Genomic DNA, 24,987 nt, shown 5'->3' with positions numbered 1-24,987 from the left:
AATGTCTTCATTGAAATGCATGTATGAAAGGTGTGTAAATATAGCCAGGTACTATAGAAGTGGTATCTGCACATGACACATTTGTAGAGCACTTGTTAGGATATGAAGCTGCTCCTACCTGTGTACACACAATCTGTAACTCCCGTTCAAACCTTTCAGGATATTCACAGGCTTTTGTGTACATACCTTAAACTTAAATACTTCAGTCATAAAAATGCAATCAGCTCAGTTTCAGACCAAACATTTTCTCCATCAGAATATGCAAAAAACCCATTAAAGTTATAGAGAGAAATGAATATTCTCGTGCACTAGACAGGAAGGTTCAGAATTGTTGTCATTCAACATGAACACTTTGCTGACTTTGATCAAATTTACTTTGATTAGAAATTGACTCCCTGTCATCATTACGATGGAGTCTACGCCTCCTTGTTAACCAGCATCTAGTCTACATCCAGACAGCCTTACCCGGGCCATGACAAACTAGGAAGTGTTTCCAATCGTGAAGTAAACAGTTAATAGCAGAATGTTTGAGGACCTGCGAGGTGTGATAACTGAAGCCAATCAGACTGTCTCGGCAGCATCCCCCGCACTAGACAGTTGACCGGTCATGAAGACCGTCTTCACGTCTGTGATTACCCTGTGGACATAGTGGAGTTTAATAGATGGATGCTCTGCACCATGTGCATATTGAAGGATTTATTAAAGTGTGTGGCTTGGTGTGTTATCTTATCCTGACTTTGGATATCCATGCTATAAATCACGGGTTTGCCTGGTCCAAACATGATCTCTGAGAGGGAGTGCTTTAATAACAGGAATGTACTCATCCTTGTTGGTTTCACAAATACATGTATCTGAGATCGGCATCACTTAAGGCTTTCCTCACATAAGTAAGCTATATATATGGTATAATTGTAATACTGTTCATAGCAGAGATAAACTCTGCTCGCCTGGTGGTTAAAGTGTTTCCTTGTCATGCCAAAGACTCTGGTTCTATTCCCCACATGCGTACAGTGTGTGAAGCCCATTTCTGTAGTCTCCTGCTGTGATATTGCTGGAATATTGCTTAAAGCTTCACGCACTCACTCACTCACTCACTCACTCACTCACTCACTCACTCACTCACTCACTCACTCACTCACTCACTCACTCACTCACTCACTCACTCACTCACTCACTCACTCACTCACTCACTCACTCACCTAAAATCTTGATACAGATATTTCTACAGCTTCCGGATTTATATGCCTCAGAGTTTTCAAACAATAGTAAAACTTAGCAGAATGTTTTAATCATGATAACATTATTGTCCCCCCAAGTGATAAAGAAAAACATGTCATTCAACATTTATAATGCTGAGCATTGCAGCTATTTGGGAGTTTATCTGAAATTACCTTTGTGCCTGCATGTTGATTTTGCTCTTAGCCATTCATATTTGGAGTTTATCACCAATGAAGTTGTAAGTTGTGTGCTCCAGGCAGAGGTCACACCGGTCAAGGTAAAGTAAGAGAAGGTATCCATGGTTACACTTTGTTAGTATTTGCTATGCTCTCCCACAATGGGTAGTAATGCTTGGGGAGGATATTCATTGTTACTGCACTTGGTCTGAGTTTACTGTTACCTGAGGGTGTAATGCTAACATGCCAGTAGGGGAAGCCTTGGTCTATGGCTGTACTGAACGCTGACCCCATGGGTGTATAGTAATTCTGTCCTTCGAAGAGGCAGGTCTAGATGAACCCTGTCTGTTATTTATTATCTTTTAGAAATTATCATAATTATCTTAATTTTTACCTTAGAGACTTGTGAAATTCTACAGTTGGGGTTATTGGGCCCAGATCCACTGTGATTGTTGTGGCAAGGGGATTGTTGTGGTAGAGGGATTGTTGTGGCAAGGTGATTGTTGTGGTAGAGGGATTGTTGTCGCAAGGTGATTGTTGTGGTAGAGGGATTGTTGTGGTAAGGTGATTGTTGTAAGGTGATTGTTGTGGTAGAGGGATTGTTGTGGCAAGGTGATTGTTGTGGTAGAGGGATTGTTGTCGCAAGGTGATTGTTGTGGTAGAGGGATTGTTGTGGTAAGGTGATTGTTGTGGTAGAGGGATTGTTGTGGCAAGGGCATTGTTGTGGCAAGGGCATTGTTGTGGTAGAGGGATTGTTGTGGTAAGGTGATTGTTGTGGTAATGTGGTGAAGGGATTGTTGCTCCATACCTGAACAACTTGCAATTTCTATGGCACTACGACTGCTTTGTGGAATCCAAATATTTGTTTGTTGTTTAAAGCTGCACTCAGCAATTTCCAGCTATGAAGTTTGTAAATAATCAGTTTTGGACCATGCGATCCAGTGATTGAATCATTAGTCATTAGTTCATTAGATTTACGCTGTCGGAATATATGGGTTGCTGAAGATCAGTTCTAACCTAGATCTGCATGGGTTTGGCCTGAACAAAGATGTAGGACAGCTATAATTGGGGTGCAATTTTAAACCCATTGGGGGTCACATGACATTGGAAATTGCTCTAATTGCATGCAGATATGTGCGAGATGCTTGGGGCTAAAATCATAGATTTCCCTCATCAGGTTTAACTAGAAGTTCATATCCCTATCAGTTTTCATGGTGGGATGACTTAATGTTTTCAATGAAAAATTGTTCCCTGTAAGCTACTTCAAATGAGATGTTAAATATAGCTGTTATGGTAGAGGTTTCAAAACCCAATGTCTTGTCAGTTCCTCAGGCAGAGGGGTAGCCTAGTGGTTAAAGCGTTCGCTCATCACACAAAGACCCGGGTTTGATCCCCAAATGGGTACAACATGTGAAGCCCTTTTCTGGTGTCCCGAGCCATGATATTGCTGGATTATTGCTAAAGTGGTGAAAAACTAAACTCTCTCACTCACTCCTCAGGCAGAGAGAAATATTGTTGTTCAAAGTAATGTTAAACCCAACTCAATTCACTCCAATATACTCCACACAGAAATATCCTAATTTATTAAAAATGAGTTGTTATATTACATTAAGTTTTTAAAATATTGTAAATTTTTTCAAAACTTAAATTTTAGTTTGACATTGTGAATTTATAGATGGGATGCGCAGTAACAGGGCATTAACAGCTCTACCTGGATATTAATTTCAGGAGGTAATGGGTAGACACCACTGGTTAATCCAGTTTGTTTGCAGCCCTTTTTAATCTAATGATGAATAACTTGTTATTGGGACAATGCAACTAGTTTTTCACTGGTTCCCAGTTAACTGACTTACATCTATGTTATACCCTATGCATGGTATAACAGTCAAGTGAGATGTCTCCAGCACTGTTTGCACAGACCAAGCTTAACATTGCTGTGGCATGAAGCCGAGCTCGGATCACACTTACCGCTGTAAATGGTACTACAATGATTGTAAGTTTGTGTCAAAATATAAGGGCTGTTGCTGTCGTAGCACTAAGATTGTACAGCTGGGGTCATAGCACTGGGGACCCGTGAAGATCCGTGTTAGAATTGGTCTTCAGTAACCCATGCTTGTCGTAAGAGGCGACTAACAGGATCGGCTGGTCAGGCTTGCTGCATTGGTTGACACATGTTATTACACCCCAATTGTGTAGATTGAGCTGTTGATCACTGGATTGTCTGGTCCAGACACGATTATTTACAGACCATCGCTGGAATATTGCTGAGTGCAGCATTAAATAACAAACGTACCTACCAACCATAGCACTAGGATTGTAGAGCAGAGAATGCTTTATGGAACAATCCCAGCTGGCCACAGCTGTCGGGAAATTGATGTTTTTTGTTATTGAACAGGTATGACTGTGCATTGAGTTGAACCGATATCATGCCCCATTCAATAGACAGAGCCAACAAAACATCATGTTATGTAGGACCAGCCTTATTTAAGATGAATGTAGTTTCAAAGGCTTGTGTGAAATGTCAGTAACATGTGACTTTTCGGAGATATGTTCAGACAAAGTGATGTTTACAGTTTTGAATTTGATTTCTTGTTCATCATACTGATGGTTGTCGTCAAGACAGTGTCAACCTTTTGCTTATTTCTGTTGCAGAGACCTATTCTTTAAACATGTTTGGGTTAATAACATTTAGCAACAAAATCCTTCCGATTCTGTGTCTATAGAAAGCAGAGTCGATTGCTCAATTCTTACTATATCATGAATGTCATCGTATCCCAGTTACGTAGATCGATGCTCATCCTCTTGATGACTGGATTGTCTGGTTCAGACTGGATTGTTTACAGACCCTTGCTATATAGATGGAATATTGCTGAGTGTGGCGTTTAAGGACAAACCAACCTACTATATCCTGTCACAAACACATGCTTCACACATTGCACCCATGTGGGGAATCGAACCCGGGTTTTCGGCTTGACGCTTTAACCACTAGGCCACCCCACCGCCCCTTACTCAACATAGAGATGGCTGATACTTGTACAAGTTATGTGAGGGTTAACCAGTCCCTTGCTTGAGGGCAAACTGTGTTCCAATAGTTGATTTTACCCACAAATCCATGACATTCCAGGTCAGCTTGTGATAAGCTCTCAACCTGCTTGTCCAGCAGCAAGAATCACAAGCCCTTGATCATGTGTGGAAGGGGAGATAATCTACTTACGTCAGATGACTTGATCTAGTAGGCTGTCTGAATCTGTGCCAGTTGTCACATGATATCTACAAAGCCGCTGACTTGAGTCAGGGTCAAGATCTCTGCTCATCAACTGTACTGAAATTCAGTGTTCTGCTGTGCAGAGCTGTGTTCCTTTAACGTTCCATCTTCAACAGATTGCAGGTGTTCAAATCCCAAATTGGCACTGATTGTAAGGCATGTTTATGTATTACACATTTCTAGATTTGAAGGCTGTATTTGTTCACACATGAAAAATGTCAAAAGGTTCCTGTTTAAATGAGTCACTCGAATCCAGTGTTCATGGTTTGAAGGGGCTGTGGGGTAACCTAGAGGTTAAAGCGTTTGCTTGTCACACCGGAGACCCAGGTACAAGTTGTGAAGCCCATTTCTGGTTTCCCCCGCCGCGATATTGCTAGAATATTGCTAAAAGCGACATTAAAACCAAACTCACTCATGGTTTGAATCCTTGATCTGTTATCACAGTAGCTGTGTTCGTGGGTTTCACCAGGGTGGTTTACGTCTATGATGTGTGATATCTGCCGTATCTCATAATAGGGGTGTATTAGTTGGGTGAGTGAGTGAGTGAACCAGTAATTAAAACCTGTCAGTAATATCTGCCATACCATGGGGGTGTACTACAGGGGTGGAAATAAATTACTACTCCCGGTACAGTGGCACATGTAAAATTACATGTCCTGATAATTCTTCCACTGTACCGGCCGTTTTTCTTGTTTATTTTTAATATAAACAACATAATTAACACTGGAAAGTCAACTGGACACTGGTACAGCATGATATACAAATTTGCTTGCCCGACAAGAATACACTGGACTGGGACGTCGGGCAATGGGTTTTTTCAACCCCTGTACTAGTTGGGTGAGTGAGGGAAGCAGTAATTTAAATCTGCCTATAATATCATCCATATCAAGGTGGTGTACTAGTTGGGTGATGGAATGGGGAGTTTAGCCAATGCACTTGGCAAGAAAGAGGTTATAAAAGTGAACTATATGCATTAACTCTCTGTTGCAAGCCCTATCAAGATGTTGTAACGAGAGGTGAGTGATTCTCGTGTCATATCGTGCTTATCTGAAATTACCGTGCATATTCCTGGTTACATATTTCTGGAATGTTGTGCATAATAGCATTAGACTTTGAAGAGTGAGTGAGTGAGTTTGGTTTTACGCCGCTTTTAGCAATATTCCAGCAATATCACGGCCGGGGACACCAGAAATGGGCTTCACACTTTGAAGAGAGGTTAAAGTTAAATTGAACTTGTGAGTACTGACAGTTGGCCTCAGGTTTGTCTTTATTTAAAAAAATGTCTCCATAGGAAACCAAAAAGCATGTCATCCATCTTGGATTTGTTTTGTAAGCTGAATAAACAACTGTCAAACATCATCAATTGTGTCAGTTGCATGCTAAACAAACAATGTGATTAGGAGTTCGTTTACAGGATTAATAGAAGAGACCATTATAACTGTTGATATTGATATGGGACAGAACTTAGTTTCCGTAGCCACATTTCCGCTAAGGTTGCACCAGGACACCGTGTTCGATCTGAGACCTTTAGTTTGGGAGTGTCTGGTGAAGTGTCTGTGCCACATAGCGATGCTAATGGGATGATGAGGCACGTCGGGGGCTTCACACGGGGAAATGGCTTCTAAAACAGAGAGGAAATCACAAGCGGATTGCTACCGAAGTGTTGACAAGCTCATTTCAGGTTAAAGTTCATGTGGGTAAATAATTGTGTTTGGTCAGCGGATTTAGCCAAGACAGTGGACATAATGCAGAGTTGTTTTTGAAATTTGCTTTTGTGTTCAAATCTGAGAAGTCAAATAAACAAAACACTGATAAACGTGATTAAGAATAGTTTAAGCTTTGTTGTATTTTTTAGCTAGTCTAGTTTGAGAATACTTTAGGATTTTCTTGTCACACTGCTTAAACAAAAGAGAATTTTTTCTTTTGGCATATTTTTAAGATTGAAGATGTCGTGTGTGAAACATGGCGAAACAGGGTGATACATAATTTGGATTGTAATGCATTGTGTGGCTTGTAATCCATTGCATGGCTTGTAATGCATTGCGTGGCTTGTAATGCATTGCATGGCTTGTAATGCATTGCGTGGCTTGTAATGCATTGTGTGGAAAGCATGTTTTCACATATGTTCAAGTAATTTAGTAAGTCTACACAGATATACAGAGAGCAGCTTCATCACCAGCTCTAGTTTCATGTTTCGCCATCAGTCACAGCTGTTAAATAGTCTGCGCATGATGTAAAATCATTCAGGTCCTCATAGATTTTTGTTCTGAAAATGTAAGGTTTTCCTATCATACAAACCATGATGCTTTGTTTTCTCTCATTTTCTTCTGATGAAGCCTTGTAGATATTAACACGATCAATGTATTTTGACAGTTTTCTCCTTGTTTTGGGTCAGTGAATGTATCACAGTGTGAAACATCTCCATTCATATGTGAAGTCAGTTGTAACTTCCAATTAACTCAGATTCTATAATGAATATCACTGGCTACTCGTGTATATTTTTGGTGCGGTGGGGAAGCCTAGTGGTTAAAGCGTTCGCTCGTCATGCTGAAGACCCGGGTTCGATTCCCCACATGGGCACAATGTGTTAAGCCCAATTCTGGTGTCCCCCGCCGTGATATTGCTGGAATATTGCTAAAAGCGGCATAAAACTAAACTCAGTCAGTCAGTCAGTATATTTTTCATTTCAAGTTAGACCTGATAAACGGACTATACAAATAATATCTGTGACTCATGCTGTGTAATTCTACAAGAGGATTTTGACCTTAAAGTCATCAGTTTCCACCTGTTCAGGTGTGATGAAGTTAGAAATTACGTCTCATGCAAACAAAGGTTTATTTAACCTGTTGATCCTTATACTGTTCATGGAAAGAAATGACCCATTTAAACATTCAGCTGATTGGTTCATGGAAAGAAATGACCCAGTTACACATTCAGCCGATAGGCTTTACAGATCCTTTGTTATGAATAGAGCTAATTACAATACGGCTCCTAAGACGTTACATGACACATGATGTTTATAACTATACACAATATCATTATTGTGGCTATGTTGGATTTGTTTATCGACCATCATTTAAACATTTATGTATATATCTGTATCATATCTTTTGAGTGAATGAGTTTAGTTTTACGCCACACTCAGCAATATTCCAGGTATATGGTGGCGGCCTGTAAATAATCGAGTCTGGACCAGGCAATCCAATGATCAACAGCATGAGCATCGATCTGCGCAATTGGGAACTGATGACATGTATCAACCAAGTCAGCGAGCCTGACCACCCGATCCCGTTAGTCGCCTCTTACGACAAGCGTGGGTTACTGAAGATCAATATTCTAACCTGGACCTTCACAGGTATCATATCTTTTGAGGGGTGTTGGGGTAGCCTAGAGGTTAAAGCGGTCGCTCGTCACACTGAAGACCCGAGTTCGATTCCCCACATCGGTACAATGTGTGAAGCCCATTTCTGGTGTCCCTCAGCCTGAAATTGATGGAATATTGCTAAAAGTAGCGTAAAACTAAAATCACTCACGTACTCACTCACTCATTCTGCAAGTGTGAGACTTCAGCCACAAGCATTGTGTTAAGTCTAATACAAAATCTGTCAGTTTAGCATGTCCCGTATTCTATCGAAGTGGAAGTACATACATTAACTAAATACTTCCTTGTTAAACATATAGGTGACATGTCACTGAGTGTAGAGTTAACCAAATTATTTATTTTAATAAAGTCAAAGATTCTGACACAGTCTGCTTGGGTTGCTGTTTATCACAGGTTTTGGTCAACCTTGTCTTGGCCCTTTGAACTATGGCTGTTGTACGTCCGCTGACTTGTATCTGTGAATGGCGGACAAACCATGGTGAATTACCTCCTGGCAGAAATATAACTGGCAGATTTTGAAGATGGATGTGTCCTGAAGAGTCTCCGGTTGACCCAGATACCGACAACATACAATGTCAACAGAAGTACTTCTTGCAGGATGTAACACATTGTGTGTCAGTCCCCTGCTTGAGCATGACAGAGCACATTCGTCCCATTGCTCAGACGATGGACGATTAAGGAGAAGAAATAATGAATGGGAGAACTGGTTGTCATAGCGATGAACCTTTTCAATTATTTGAGTACATTTGCGAACTTTCCATTGAAAAGAATTGTTGACTGTAGGTTCAGATATTCGCTTTGATCATTCAGAGTCGGTTTCTGGACAAGTGCTGTCTTGTGAAGAATTAAGAGTATGAGTCCCAGGGACCCTCAAATACAGGACTCCATGTGAATCCCTGGTTTGGGTCGCCCTGGGTAACAGGACTCAGTCAAGTCTGTTCTGTTTCTAGCCTGGCCTGAATAGATACCCCTGCTTGTTGTAAGAGCAGATGAATAATGATTGGGTGGTGGCATTGTGTCACCGAAACCTGACAGCTTGGAATGTGCTTATGCTATTGTCCACGAACATTTTCACCTTTGAGCACACACAAGGGCCTCTGTGTTAGGTCTTCAGTAGTGCATGCTTGTTGGAGGAGGCAGCCAATGGGATTACAGTCGGACTTAGTAGATGCTTCGCAGTGTAGAATGATGCTCATGTCAGTCAATGGTCTGTCTGGACAGACTTGACTATTTACAAGCTGCTGATCTAGGTAGTCATGATCTAAAGTGAGGTCCAGAATTGGTGTCTTAAATTAATTTTTTTACGGGGTTATGGCCCTTTTCAACTTAGTGCAAGTTGTGTGAAATGGGATCAAGTTTTAAAAAAACCTATTTGAGTTAGAGACACGAAATTTAACTCTGATGTTGCTGATCATAATCTAAAATGAGTTGAAAAATTGGTGTCTTGAGTAAATTTTTTTACAGAGTTATGGTCCTTGCTCCATGTTTTGCTCCAATTTGAAGCAGTAGCAGAACTCTGGATGTGATCTTACATGATCAAGATGATGTCTCCCCCAGTAACTTTGGATGTGAATTGAACAGATTTCAAGAATTCCACTTCATTTTAGTCTGAATTGACTAAAACTATGTGAAGATCGTCAGATCTGTTTTACAACATGTAGTGCATTCATCTGTAACAACTCTTGGATGAACTGTATTAAAAGGATATCCTTCAATCTCCTGGTAAATCCATTAAAAGCAACATCTGGTTTTATAACAAAACCACCTCCCACCAGGGGAGATAACTGCATAATTCTTTTGTTTGTTACTGGCCAGGGAGCATGTGTTGTCAGCTTCAGTATAGATTCATCCATGCAGACAGATGTGGAGGGAGAGGCAGCAGATGCTTGCTTGATAGTGTTTATTAAGTAAAATCTATCTTCTTGTAACAGCTTTAAGCTCATGCACATATTGGGCAGACAACTGTCTTTGTTCCCAGCCATGTCATGTGAAATATGGTATGCCTGCAAATGTTTTATTGGAATTCTAGGGTAAAGATAGTCTTTTAAACCTCAACCGACTGGGTCTGTAATATGTATATGAGACGGTGGCCAGTATGCAGCAATATCGGTTATTAAATATATTGAATTCTGGGGTAAATTAACACTTGTGTCATCTTTTTCATGCTTACCTCACAGACCATATACATTGTATCGGTATATGGTCTCTGCTTGTCTGAATTAATGCACAGGGGTTCTGGGTTAGAACAGTTGCAGAGGAACCCATATGTGTTCACAAGTCAGTGTGTATGGTTTTATGAATTTTCACCAATATTTCTGGAAACGCTAGAAATGGGTTTCACAATGTACCCATTTTGGGAATTGAACCTGGGTCATCAAGTGTTTTGAGCAAATTCTTTAACCGCTTGGCCACCCAACTGCCCTGGTTATAAGAGATGAATGAATGGTTGGGTGTCAACATCAATCAATGGTTTGTGTGATCAGACATGACTCTTTTTACAGGCTGTCATCATAAACCTGGGATACGAGTGACACAGCATTATAGTGTAATGTAGTCATTTTGTGATCAGTGCTACGAAGTGTACAGAGGAATGGTTTCTGCTGTTCAGGTGAATGTGTCATGCTCCAGTTTGGATAGAATTATTGACCTGTGTCACCATGAATCAGACATCCATATGTGACCCATTTAGGTCACCTACATGTATACTTCTGTAACTGAGGTGATGAGATAGGCTAGCGGTTAAAGCCTTCGCTTGTCACGCCGAAGTCCTTGGTTCAATTCCCCACATGGGTATAATGTGTGAAGCCATTTCTGGTGTCACTGGAATATTGCTGGAATATTGCTTAAAGCGGCATAAAAGCTCACTCACTCACTCACTCACTCACTCACTCACTCACTCACTCACTCACTCACTCACTCACTCACTCACTCACTCACTCACTCACTCACTCACCAGTTGTATCCTGGGCCTAGATTTTCAAAGCTCTCATTGCGCTAAGATAGCTGCAAGTGCCATACATTAACTTAGGACTATCATATAGCTGGAATGTTGCTGAGTGTGGCGTAAAACTAAACTCACTCTCTCACTCACTCATTGTGAAGACCGACTCTTGTTGAAAGTGTATATTGTAAATAGTATTTGTACTAGACACCATTTTGTTTCCCTATGACAACCACTGACCCCAAAAATGTCAAATAACATAAAGACATGTAGATTCTGACACTCACATGTTATTTGTTATCCCCAAATCAGCACACCAGCAAGTTAAGAAACGTTTGTCCTAAAATACAAAATAATGTTTAAAGCATTATGTGGTGTCAAAACATTAGCACCAAAATATATTAGACAGCTTAAAGAAAAGTTAAGGATCAATTGATTTATTCATATTACTATATTTAAGATTAACTACAGTTATGTGAGGTTTTGTGTGAGCCATGGTTGTTGTTTTTTATCTAGAATATAAACTATGTCTTAAATTATGTGTGAATCTTCCTGACAATATGTATTCATTGATAATTGTAATGGCTGTTTGACAGGAGTTTCCTATGAAATATTGCTTTGTCTTGCGTGTGTAGGGGTAGACAAGTGGTTGAAGTGTTTGTTTCTCATGCCAAAGGCCCTGGTTCAATTCCCCACATTACAATGATGTGTAAAGCTGGGATGGGGCTGGGATATTGCTGTCATCACTCACTTCTGTTTTACAAATCAAGGTTTATGTTAACAGACCATTTCTGCCTGTGAAGATCCGGCTTAGAATTAGGGTTCAGCAACCCATGCTAGTCATAAGAGGCAACTAACAGGATCGGGTGGTCAGGCTCGCTGACTCTTTAACACGTGTCATTGTAACACAGTTGCGTTGCTTAATGCTCTTGCTGTTGATCACTAGATTGTCTGATCCAGACTCGACTATTCACAGCCATGTAGCTGAAATATTTTTGAGCACTACATCAAACAACCAACAAATATTACAGATGAGTTCAATTGTATTATCATAATAGACAGTCATGCCCACGCAATTTCTTTTACTCTCCTCATGACTGACAAGATCAATTGTATGGTTAAGTGTATCGTGCTTTGTAGCGACTCTTTTGACCCATTGAAAAGAAAATTTTGACTTTATCTTAATTGATTTCTTTTTTCAGGTTAAACAGCATTGTGAAGTAGAATTACTTCATAATTAATCATATTAACATTCATGATGTCACGGTTGATATGAACAACTTGTTTAACAAAGTGTGCATTACTTCTGTATGAAATATTCATTAGCCATAGATTAATGAAAATTGAAGAAAAGATAACCATTGTGATGGTGGCAGCCTTCTTTTGTTATGCCAGACATGACACCAGTTTCCCAGATGCCACCATGCATTAACTAGGCTTTGCTGAATCACCATGGCCATGTTGGTGGTTTGTACATTCTAAGCAATGTTGAAACATAATGTAATGATATATGTTCTAAATGCTCTAAGTTGCTGTGGTGAAGGAATGTCCCGCAGAAGGTGAACAAAGGTAGTGTGATATATAGCGTATTACTGTTGAACCTTCTCTTGTATTCAATGACTGTTTTGTATTAACCAGAGCTCCAGATAAGATTTAGCTCATGTGGGTACTGTACCCACTGTAATTTTTTGGAGTGGGTATTTTAAATGTTGATTTGGTACTTCATTTTCCGTTACCCACTGCTTTCAAATATGTGCGTATGTCAGTCATTTTACTCACCTAAGTATTGTCATTGAGTAAGTTTACTAAGCAGGTATGTTCTGCCTTATGTCATACCTAATCAAAACCAACTTAAATATAATGGAAATGATTTCATAAAAAATCACTCATCCAATACTGACAGTACAACACTTGTCCTATACTAACAGTACAACTTGATAGCAATCGATGTCTTTTTCATTACGCAAAGCTATTTTTATAAATATATTTTGTACGCATTTGTTTTAAACTTTGTGCGTATCTAACATTTTAAATGCGTAATTGGTACGCAACAATTATTTTTCAATGCGTAATTTGACGTTTTCTATGCATATTTTACCCGGATACGCAGCTTATCTGGGCCTCTGATTAACTATGCTTTGCTGAAGCGACAGTGACCATGTTATTGGGTTGGTTATAGTAAACAGATTTGTGTATGAAACATCATTAGATGCTTGTAATCAATGCTAAATATGGACAGCTGGAAAGAACTATCTTTGTTTCAAGATAATGATTTCTGATTGATTTCCAAATCATACACACAATTCATTAAAGGATCAGTTCATCACAATATTTTGTGCTTTTGTTGAAATATACCAGATATGTGTAATCTAGTGCTCTGATGCCAATATTTGAACATTGAAATTTGGATTATTTTTTCTTGCACAACTTTACAAAATCGATAAAATATTTAGCTCTAGGCGTAGGAGCTTTCAAATCTTGCATTCTTTGCGATATCCCTAGTCTGTCATACAGACCCTGGGGGCAGTGGGGTAGCCTAGTGGTTAAAGCGTCTGCTCATCACGCCGAAGACCCAGGTTCGATTCCCCACATGGGTACAATGTGCGGAGCAAATTTCTGGTGTCCTCCGCCATGATATTGCTGGAAACTTGCTATAAGCAGTGTAGAACCATACTCACTCACACATTCCCTGAAACAAATATACACAATGCAGCTCACACTAGTCTAGAATGTGGGGCATGACTAGATTACCACCATTTCAGGCTTGACCAATAAAATGTAATGAAGAAAGTCTCTGGGCTCCTTTTTATTAAATTTTATCAACATAATTTAGAAACCGTTTTTTTGTTTTTTTGTTTTTGTGAAATATGTTTATTTCAGACTCTAGATGTTTGTCTATGATATCCCAGACTATTGACTTGTATGTGCTGTGTGCTCTGATAACTTTTTAAATTGGATTCCAAGACGACTTAAGTGGTATACCAGATGCCTTGCGGGGTGGGGTTGGCATCCACATTGTGGAAACTGCGATCTCACATATCCTGAAGAAGTGTTACAAATATGCAAGATTTCGAAATTCTTGATGGTAGTTTAGATCACCATGTGATAAACAGTACATTTTAATAGTTCTGCCCAGGTGACAAGTTCAATGACAGGTATAAAAATGGCAGACAAATTCTTGTGTGTATAGCAATCTCTGATACAGACTCTCAACCTTGATCTGATAACTTTAGATAATTACCCCCTCGGGGCACTTCAGATCTGACCCTTGCTACACACTTACACAAAGACAATTCCTGGACACTGCTTAGGGTATGCCCCATGCTTTGTAAGGCTTGCTGATCATAAATGTGTGAATATGCCTTAGGTAGTCCTCTAATCCATTCCCTTGTAGGGGTTCCTATTTGCTACTCAGGAATTAATCAATGGTTTATTTGCTTGTATATATTAAATGGACAAAAAGGAAGAAGAAATTTCAGTTCACTCCTCTCAGCTGTTATGGAGGACCAGTTCATGTAATTTGCAAAGGGGTGGAAGGTAGTTCATCACCTTAACAATGTTACATTTTGAAATAATTTATGAAAAGATATGTTATCTGGGTTCATGAATTTTGTATCTATATGTTTTTACAAGTAACCTTATATTAAGGTTTATATATCAAGGCTTTTTATTGAAACAAGGTTTGTATGTATGCCCTGACACCCCTCTGATTATTGGTCCAAACCTCAGCTAAATATAGATTACCCATAATCCCCAGACTGTGTAGCACATGGAGAGATACAGTGGCCTTTGTTTACCTACAAGTTGGGAATACCTCCATCGGCTGATACATACATTCAGAGAACACACTTTGGACACTTTGTGGTGAGTTTGTCTGTGAGAGAATATTAAAAAATAATCTGTGTGGAGCTGTGCATTAACTGACTCCCTCAGTCAGCGATCTCTCTGACTATTGACAGTTTGTTTTTTTGGTCATATGACTGACTATATTGACCTATTTCTAAGTTGTTGTGACGAAGGAATGTCCCACAGAAGGTGAACAAAGGTAGTGTGATATATAGCGTATTACATGTATTGTACCCATCTCTTGTATTCAATGTCCGTATTAACTATGCTTTGCTGAAGCCACAATGGCCATGTTCGTTGTTCGGTCATAGTAAACAGATTTGTGTTCGAAACAATTTAATGATATATGGTGTGCTTATATTCAGTGTGGACAGCTGGAAAGAACTATCTTTGTTTCAAGATAATTATTTCTGATTGATTTCAAAAACACATGACAACTCAATGCACGACCAGTGCATCACAATATTTTGTGAATGGGGGAAGGCATTAAAGCCTCTTGAATTGGATGTTGTGATGTTGGGTGTTGATGCATGTATATTCAAGTACCCCTTGTCTTATGAAAATATTTATTTTATGTCTTTATATGCATTAGTTTGTAAGCTGTTATTAGTTGAAATGCGCTTCAAATGTTTTGTTCAATATATTTTATGATGGAGTTTCCGGACACTGTTGTGGATATAACAATATCTTCATATCGTGTCATTACAACCCCAGTTAACAGAGATTCTTATTATTGGGTTAAAATTTGGTTAAAAATGTTATTCACTTAAAAATTGGTGTTTCATTTTACATTTCTTACATTCCTAAATTCAGTAGTATTTTAACTTTATTTTGAAACACCATCTATTTCTGTAATTGTACGTAGGCATTAAAGCCTCTTGCTAAAAAAATTGTCCACTTACCAGTGAAAAAATTATCACCTCTCAAAGACATAAAGTTAGTTATAAATATTACCGAATTAATTTGGAAATGTATAATTACAGTTTGGAACATTTTGATGACATTTGCAGACCTAGGGTGAAAGACTGACCTCTTGTTAACTATCGTCAGTGTATATGACCTAGTCGACAGGTATTGATGCTATTTCTAGCGATGACCGAGTCAGTAATTCCTAGTCCTGACAAGTCACTTCCTTCTAGACTACCAGTAGATAAATTGAAGTTTCTGTCACCATTGGTCATTGTTTCAATAATTACCATTCTTCTTATTAATCTTAACTCAGAAACAGGAATAATGAATTAAGGTCGGATGCATGTTTTGATTTCTTTGGAAGGAATATATACTTTGATATATACTGTGATATATATTTTGATATACTGGAATATATACCATGATACATGTATATACTTTTATAAATACTGTGATATATACCAGGATATATATTGATATATACTGTGTGGTGTAGGGAAGTGTTTTTGTGGTGCGTGTGGATGGTTGAGGGTGTTTGGCTTGAGTGCATTCGTGTCACATATGCATATGTTTATGTTTATGAAGCTGATTTATCAAACATATTAAGCATTCAGATGTTTTGTTGTCCATTGGTTAGAAATGGTGTCAGCTGGGAAGTAAAGGTATTATCACTGATTTCACAGAAATCCAAAGGTGTAGTCTGAATGTGTGCATGTACTACTTGAGAATTATTATACAGAACTTCTAAATAAAGATAATGCATGATCACCATGCTAAGTTTGTAATTATCTGAATTAATTTCATAGAGATTATCTGTTGAAAGCTCAAGTGGAAAAATAATGAATGTGACAGAAAATTGAAGTATGTGGGATGAATTATGATAGTAATATCCCTGGTAATAATAATAATAATCCACCATCGTCGCCCTGGTCAATAGATCAGTGTGCCTGATGTTCTTGTCTCATCTTGGGGCGGTGGAGTAGCCTAGTGGTTAAAGCGTCCGTTCATCACGCTGAAGACCTGGATTCGATTCCCCAAATGGGTACAATGTGTGAAGCCCATTTCTGGTGTCCCCGCGGTGATATTGCTGGAATATTGCTAAAAGTGGTGTAAAACTCAACTCACTCACTCACTGACTCTTTATATGTGATCAGTTATGCATGTTTGTAACCAATGATTTCCATTCTGTAAAGAGTACTGAAAAGAAATTAATACAAAAATTAACTTTGAAGCTATGAAAGACAAAAGAGACATGTTTCTTTTTTTCTGAATCATAATTTAAGACACATGACAAAGCTATTGGTGATGGCTTCAAATTGTACACATTGTCTGGATCAGCTAGACTAACGTTTTGGCCTGAGACTTTCCCCGACATCTAGCTTACATAACTAAAAACGGGTATGTCAACAGTTGTTTGAGACTTAATACCGTATTACAGAGTCAAGTCACAGCTATCTAACTCACTGGAGGATTTGTCACAGACACAAACCTTTTGCCATAATCTCACCTTGACCTTGACCTTGGTCTCTCCTGGTTTGTGAGCCCATTGTACTTGTTCTATTGTGTGTGTGTGTGATGTGTATCGTAGTGTATTCACATGTATTTATTCCATGCATGCTGCTGGAACATTATTTACTGATAGCTGACAGAGAAAGTGGCTAACAATTTGGTATTGTGCTTATAACCTTTGATATGAGAAAATAATGTAACCAGGCAAGCTTGTAGCTTAGTTTCTTCATATTAAGTGCTAAATTTGTAGCTGTGGTTGGAATGGGACATGGTACAGTCAAATACCTTTAAAACGAACTCCAAGGGACCATTGACATATAGTTCGTTATATCCGTAGTTCGCTATTCACTTTATTATATGATAATGTAAGGTTTATTCGGGACTTTTAAAACAGTTCGCTATAGCCGTCAGTTCGTTATATCCGTGTTCGTTATAAAAGTATTCTACTGTACTTTACAATGGATTATTTGTTAAATTTAAAAAATATTGCCATGAATTTTATTTGTCAAATTATTTTTCATTTTTATAAACTTCAACATACTGATTTTGTTTTTTAAGCATATGAAGTTTTAGGGAGAATAAGTGCAAAATATTCTTTTTGTAGTTGTTACCATTATCTAATAATGCTCTAGATGATAACGCTTTATGTTGTCTTGAGAGGTGGATCTGCTTATAGACATGGATAAGCTGTATGTCATAGACAAACATGTCAACGAGGTTGGTTGTGTGTTTTTCAGGATGGTTAAATAGTGATTGTTAAGCCTATAAGCTTTAACTTTTTACAAGACAAGCATTTGGTTTTACAACATACAAAAAAATGGAAATTTCATTTTGAAGAGAGTTAAAAATGATGATTCAAGTATTGATAATGTGTTTTTGTACAGTAAATGCCCACATGTGTCCCAACTTGGTCATTCACCAAAGGGTTCTTTCGCTGTCATCGTTCGTGCGATTCCTCATATTCGTGGGATTCCGATAAGTCCTCAAGAACATATGCTGGTCAGAAGAGGACTTAATTGGATGAGGTGGTCAGGATCTGACTGGCTTGCATGTCATTTTGACCAGACCCATGAAGGTCCGGGTTAGAATTGATCTTCAGTAACCTATGCTTGTCGTAAGAGGCGACTAACGGGATCGGGTGGTCAGGCTTGCTGACTTGGTTGACACATATCATCGTATCCTATCACGTAGATCGATATTCATGCTGTTGCTCCCTGGATCGTCTGGTCCAGACTCGATTATTTACAGATAGCCGCCATATAGCTGGAATATTGCTGAGTGTGGCGTAAAACTCAACTCACTCACTCATTTTGCCCAGAAGACATGGGTTATTCTTCATAATATCAGTCACTGCATTGTCTGATCCAAAGTGGATCCAGGGCGGTGGGGTGGCCCAGTTGTTGAAGCATCCGCTCATCACACCGAAGACCATGTTTGAATCCCTACATAGGTATTAGGTGAAAATGCTGTGTATTATTGGAATCTTGCTAAAAGCAGCATAAAACTATTTTCACTCACTCACTAATTGGTAGAATTTCCAATTCAACTGGAATCTCAGATTGATCTGTGGGCAAAAAACAAAGACACTTTATTTGCTGAACAATAATGTGCATTTTATTTCCAGTCCAACAGATAGTACATTTGCGGCTAAAATGCAAATGTGACTTGAGATTATATTACAATATTGCAGATACCCTTTCTTATGTACAAATGCGTAGCAAATATACATGGACAGGTTTTCAATTTCTTTAGTATTTGAACTGTTCAGAAGTTGTGAAAACTTAAGCCTGTTTGGATGGACATACATTTATGGCTAAAATACAAATGTGACTTAAGATTATATTACAATTGTAATGTTTGTGTGATGTGGTGATCCAGCCGTTTGTAAAACTCCGCTAAAACTCACTGTTGTGACACTATCGTAGAATTGCATTCTCTACTAGTAGGATCAGATTGGAGCTTCTACTGGTAGAGATTGTGATTATATAGGTAAATCCTGTATAATCAGAGTCTCTACCAGTAGACACTCCGATTGCAATCTCTATTGGAAGAATCTACGATTCTACCAGCTTGCAATCTCTACCCTGACACATACATGATCTAAAGATATGGGGCGGTGGGGTAGCCTAGTGGTCAAGGTGTTCGATCGTCATGCCGAGGACCCGGGTTCGATTCCCCACATGGGCACAATGTTTAAAGCTCATTTCTGGTGTCCCCCGTCGGGATATTGCTGGAATATTGCTAAAAGCGGCTTAAAACTGAACTCGCTCACTTACTCTACAGAAATAGTTTCACAGAGGATAGTACATTTGGCACTGTCATGACATTAACATTGTGCATTTGTGTTTACAGGAGGTGGGGTCTACCAAGATGGGTGAAGAACAGTTGACTGAGGCAGCCACAATATCGTAAGTTGACCTGTTGACTAGATTGAAGTTGTCTTTCTAACAGTACCTCATCTGTACTATTTTCCCTGCCACCAATCAAATCATTTTCTGTAGAGTTCTGAATCTTCCTTCTCAACATTGTTTCTCTTAATTCACATGTGACCCGTGAAGATCCGGGTTAGAATTGGGGATGGGTATTGCAGAGAATTTTCATATTGAGATATATTGCGATGCGAAAGCATGTATTGCGATATGTATTGCAATATATTGCACGAAGTATTTTTATACAAAAAACTACTTATAATCGAGTTAATGCTTAATTTTATAGAGCAAAAACACAACAAAATCTCTATGATAAACTTTAATAAGACTTTTTAATCATGATAAAATAAAAATGTGAATAATATTTGGCCCAAATGAAACAAGAAATATCCGAAGATTTCCGAGTGTTACGAAGTTTTCTGAATGCAAGTCAAAATACCGGTTTTCGATCAGCGTATCGCAATACGTATCGTTTTCATGTCTGAACCGGTAAATACCGGTAAACCGGTTATATTTGCGCAGCCCTAGTTAGAATTGATCTTCAGTAACCCATGCTTGTCGTAAGAGGCGACTAATAGGATCAGGTGGTAAGGCTTGGTGGACACATGTCATCAGTTCCAGGTTGTGCAGATCAATGCTCATGCTGTTGATCACTGGATTATTTACAGACCACCGCCATATAGCTGGAATATTGCTGAGTGCAGCATAAAACTCAACTCACTCACTTAGTTTTAAAGTGGTTATTTGTTTCTATGAGACTTTGGAGTCAGTAATGTTATGCGATAATGTAAGAGACTTCACCCACAAAACAGTGAGTTGAATCTATTCTCTACTCCAAACAGTATATTGGTGTAGTCTCATGGTGAAAGTATTGGCTCATGAGGTCGTAGATCCAGGTTCAAGTCTATTTGTGTTGACCCCCAACATGCTGGGACTGCCTCCGTGGTGTAGCGGTTAGAGCGTCCGCCCGGAGAGCGGAAGGTCGCGGGTTCGATCGCCGCGTCATACCAAAAAACGTTAAAATATGGTACTTGTTGGTCCCTGCCTGGCGCTCGGCATTAATGGTTACAACAAGGACTGGTCGGCTCGGAGTCAGTATACTGTGTCTGAGTGGGGTATTCATGCTTCACTGCGGCATGGTATCTCAGTGGGCTAGCACTATAAAACCAGCTTCAGTCTGGGCTAGTACAAGCAGCCGCACATGCACATACACACGCATGCACGTCGTCATATGAGCGAAATATTCTCAAGCACGACGTAAAGCCTAATTTCACCTCACCTCACCCAACATGCTGGAATATTGTAGCAAGTGTATGGTGTAAATCTCACCCACAGTGTCAGTCCTTTGACAGTCATCATGGAAGGCTGAAGAAGAATCTAGAACAGACGTTGTTGCATCTATTCCTGTGTTCTGTAAACAGATCAAAAATCAAAGTTGGGGCGGTGGGGTAGCCTAGGGGTTATAAAGTTATAGCGTTCGCTCGTCATGCCGAAGACCCGGGTTCGATTTCCCACATGGGTACAATGTGTGAAGACCATTTCTGGTGTTTCCCACCTTTATATTGCAGAAATATTGCTAAAAGCGGCGTAAACCTAAACTCACTCACTCACTCACAAATCAAAGTTGGTCTGAGAGTAGGTGATGTTCAGCATCTTTACTCGTGAGAGTTTCAAGGGCTCAGACCCTGTCGCACAATCAAAGACAGTTACATTTGGTGTCTCCTCAAGATTTTGTTTGAAATTTGTTTTTTTATACCCAGCAGCGAATGGGTACCCAGCAGGATTGTAACCTAGAGCCTCCCAGACAGCTTGGGTGGTATATCCTTAACGAGTTTACTCTGGTCCACTAACCAAGCTTATCAGAGTAGCAAAAATCTAGATGCTTGAATACGATCTTGATGAAAGAGAATGTGTCGCATTATAAATACAATAAAATATTATTCATATTGACAATTTCGTGGATCAGAGGGCACATACAGAGGAATATGTCAACTGTTCTGTAATATAATTGGCTCTCTAAGAGAGACTACCAAGAATTTCAGATCATTTTTCGGTAGTAATGAGTCCCCTCCTCACATAACCACTACCTGTGGAAATAATTGGCTTCACGAGCAGATTTGTTCATGTATGAGACAAGGTTTTTCCAGGGATCAATGACCAAAGTCCCATGGTAATCTCACGGCTGATAAACAATAGTCCTCAGTGGTTTGGAGAAGTGTGAAAGCTTATCAAAGCCGCCTTGTGAAACCTTGTGAAGCATGCAGATGGGACCATCTTTAAAAATTACCTTTTTCAGGCAATGTTACTCAGTTACATGATTTTCAGTTAAATGGTGTTGATATTTGTTTCATTTTCTTAAATATTAACAGCCTACAGACGTGTAGACACAAATGTTTGCTGTTTCTTTGTTGCTTGTCTAATGTCGCACGCTCAGCACTATTCCAGCTATATGGTGTCGGTCTGTAAATAGTCAAGTCTGGACCAGACAATCCAGTGATCAACAGCATGAGCATCAATCTATGCAGTTGGGATAGTATAACATGTGTCAACCACAAAACTAGGTACAACAGGTGAAGTTCAGGTGCAGAGGCTATGGGAAATCGGGGGTAGGAACACGTCAAAACTGCCTGTCAGATATGTGATGTACAAGTTATGTATGTTACCATCTGCTCGTTCACCATCTGTCACATTCTTTATTGTTGATATTGTTGTGATGTACATGGTTGTGTCCCTTAGCTGGTGGGGGATGCAGATCCCGGGTTTGCTCAAATCATCTCTTCTGTTCTCAGCAGCTGAGATAATAAAATCTCACATTGTAGTTATTTGTTTCGAAGCACACATTCTGCTGTATTCAAGGTATATGCATAACATGAGGGCAGCTAATGAGTCGCTGAGTGTATCTGTAGTAGGGTGTTATAAATGAATATACCCCATTAGATTTTGTTCACACTGTACGACAATTGGGAATATTTGTGCTTCATCACCTCTGTTATAAATAATCAAGCTTGAACTGTCAGTTAATGTTAGAGTAGCATGGTATACAGGATTCTTCAAGCTAAACTGGATTTCATTGGATTTAGAATGACAGAAATGATAAATAAAGATTAATGAAGGAAAGATAGAGATATTGTAATTAGTCAGGTGATATTTCGTGTTTAATTCAGTTCCTTGGCCATATCAGGATAAGGTCAAAATAATTAAAGCAAATATAATGGGTTTTGTTGAGGTTGGGGCTCTTTGATGCTTGTATGGTTGTATATGACCCTGTGGCATTCTGTCGATAAACAGCGAAAGCCAGGGTTTGGTTTGAAATGTTAAGTAGAGTGAAGTCATTAGGGGTTTTAAAGGGGAACAGGGGAACACAGATTCCACATATTTAGAATTAGCAATATTTAGTTTCAAATCTTTTCTTGTTTAAATTGTTCAGTGTAAAGCAGGGTGTGAAATAGTTCCAAATTTTTCTAGTCGGGCTAGCTATGCCTGAAAGTTACTAGCCCCCAAAAATAATTCACTAGCCCAAACTTAGAATGTAGAAACTAAGAGAAAGATTACAAAAATAGATGAGAATAAGATATTGTTGGCATGACAAGGGTTTCATCATTAAGCTGCTATTATGGTGAACATTTTTATCAGGCCATAATCTTGCATGATTTAAAGGTGTATGATAACTTAACAAGTCGGAGAAAGTAATATATTTACAAAATGACCCTATGAAAAAATTCACTAGCCAGTCGGGCCAGTGACTGAGGATATTTATGGCCCGACTTGAATTTTTACTAGCTATGGGCTAGCGGGCCAGTGGCTATTTCGAACACTGATGTGAAGCAATTTCTAAATTTGTTCAATTAAATGAACTGATGAAGTGAACAGTTACATTAAAGTAAAGTTACATAAAGCACATGCTACTTTCAGCGGCATTTATTGTTATATTATCATGATTATGTTGGTGGAACATCCTCCTGTAGACCCTCATGACGGACAGCTTAAAATAATGATTGACAGTTTAAACCATGGCAAGTGGTTAAACACACACCCAGCAATTTAAAAAGATAATCCATATTATTTGCTTTGTTAATAAGCACAAGGTCCATATTGTCAATGGCCTTGAAATGTTTTCAACAAAGAGATACAGTAAATTTCATAACAGAGTGAGTCTATCTTGATCATACTTAAACAGCTGAGTTATAAATCCACACACCTCGAGAGATTTACGAGGACGTTCAATGACCACTTATATTGTATAACTTCACAGTCTGACATAACTAAACAGCATCACATCAACCTTGTAATATTTTCCACATTGAGAGACACAAGCGTTAAATTTGCATAACAGAATAAGGCACCCCCTGCAGGATCCAATTCATAAGGTCGTGTGGTAATCTGTGGAGAACCTGTTTGATGGGAGTAGAGAACAAGCACCTGTTTATCGTTTGTCCTGACTTGGTTGTTTCTGTTGAGCTCCACTAAGCTGTGGCCCATTAAATCCTGCAGTACACAAGTGGCTGGTGGCTGTCGTCTATTATGGGTTGAGATGATTTTTTCCACTTATGCGATAAACCGTGAATTCACCGAGCTAAATAACAGACATGAAAAGGTCATTTTGGTGTTTTGTTGAAACATCAGACATCAGACTGCCATATTAAACTTTTCTTAGGAACCATTCATACATTACAGGGTCATAGAACGAAGGGCAGGTGCTTTCCAGTATAAATCTCTAGGACTGGGAGGTGGTAATAAAAATAACACATATATGTCATTAAAAAAATGGATATTATGTGTTAAAGTATAAAGTGCTTTTTGTCAAGGAGAGAGGTTTATTGGAGAATTATGACCAGCATGTTGGAGGCATATTATTACATTAGTGCATTAAAAACGTCTACTACAGCTAGCCACCCCTGTGATAATGCACAGTCCGAATGGAACTAATATTCTTTAAGAAACATAATTGATTATCATTTTAATTCATCTGTCTGTTTGTGAAAAAGTAATTCTGTGTATTAAAATATGTTACTATTGTTAGGTGAGGTCATATGACGACGTGCATGCGTGTGTATGTGCAATTGCGGCTGCTTGTACTAGCCCAGACTGAAGCTGGTTTTATAGTGCTAGCCCACTGAGATACCATGCCGCAGTGAAGCATGAATACCCCACTCAGACACATTATACTGACTCTGAGCCGACCAGTCCTTGTTGTACCCATTAATGCCGAGTGCCAGACAGGGACCAACAAGTACCATATTTTAACGTCTTTTGGTATGACGCGGTTGGGGATCGAACCCCCGACCTTCCGCTCTCCGGGCGGACGCTCTAAC

General features: G+C 39.1%; 1 protein-coding gene across 2 annotated transcripts in view; it reads left to right on the top strand.

Annotated features, from left to right (window-relative positions):
* LOC124276615 (signal peptide peptidase-like 3) overlaps positions 1-24,987 on the top strand; it is a 60,594-nt gene that overhangs the window by 10,732 nt on the left and 24,875 nt on the right. The window contains exons 1-2 of one of the 2 annotated variants that reach the window (XM_046712265.1): positions 14,753-14,846; positions 19,599-19,654. In XM_046712265.1, the coding sequence (XP_046568221.1) occupies positions 19,617-19,654 (38 nt within the window). In that variant the 5' untranslated portion in view covers positions 14,753-14,846; positions 19,599-19,616. Of the gene's footprint in view, positions 1-14,752; positions 14,847-19,598; positions 19,655-24,987 lie in introns of those variants that run through there. The other variant, XM_046712264.1, reaches the window with a different exon arrangement.

The sequence above is a fragment of the Haliotis rubra genome, unplaced genomic scaffold (genome assembly GCF_003918875.1).
Source record: "Haliotis rubra isolate DU_JTF1 unplaced genomic scaffold, ASM391887v1 Scf210, whole genome shotgun sequence".
Classification (NCBI taxonomy): Eukaryota; Metazoa; Mollusca; class Gastropoda; order Lepetellida; family Haliotidae; genus Haliotis; species Haliotis rubra.
Note: the sequence above shows the minus strand (reverse complement) of the source record. Positions and strands in the feature narration are given on the sequence as shown.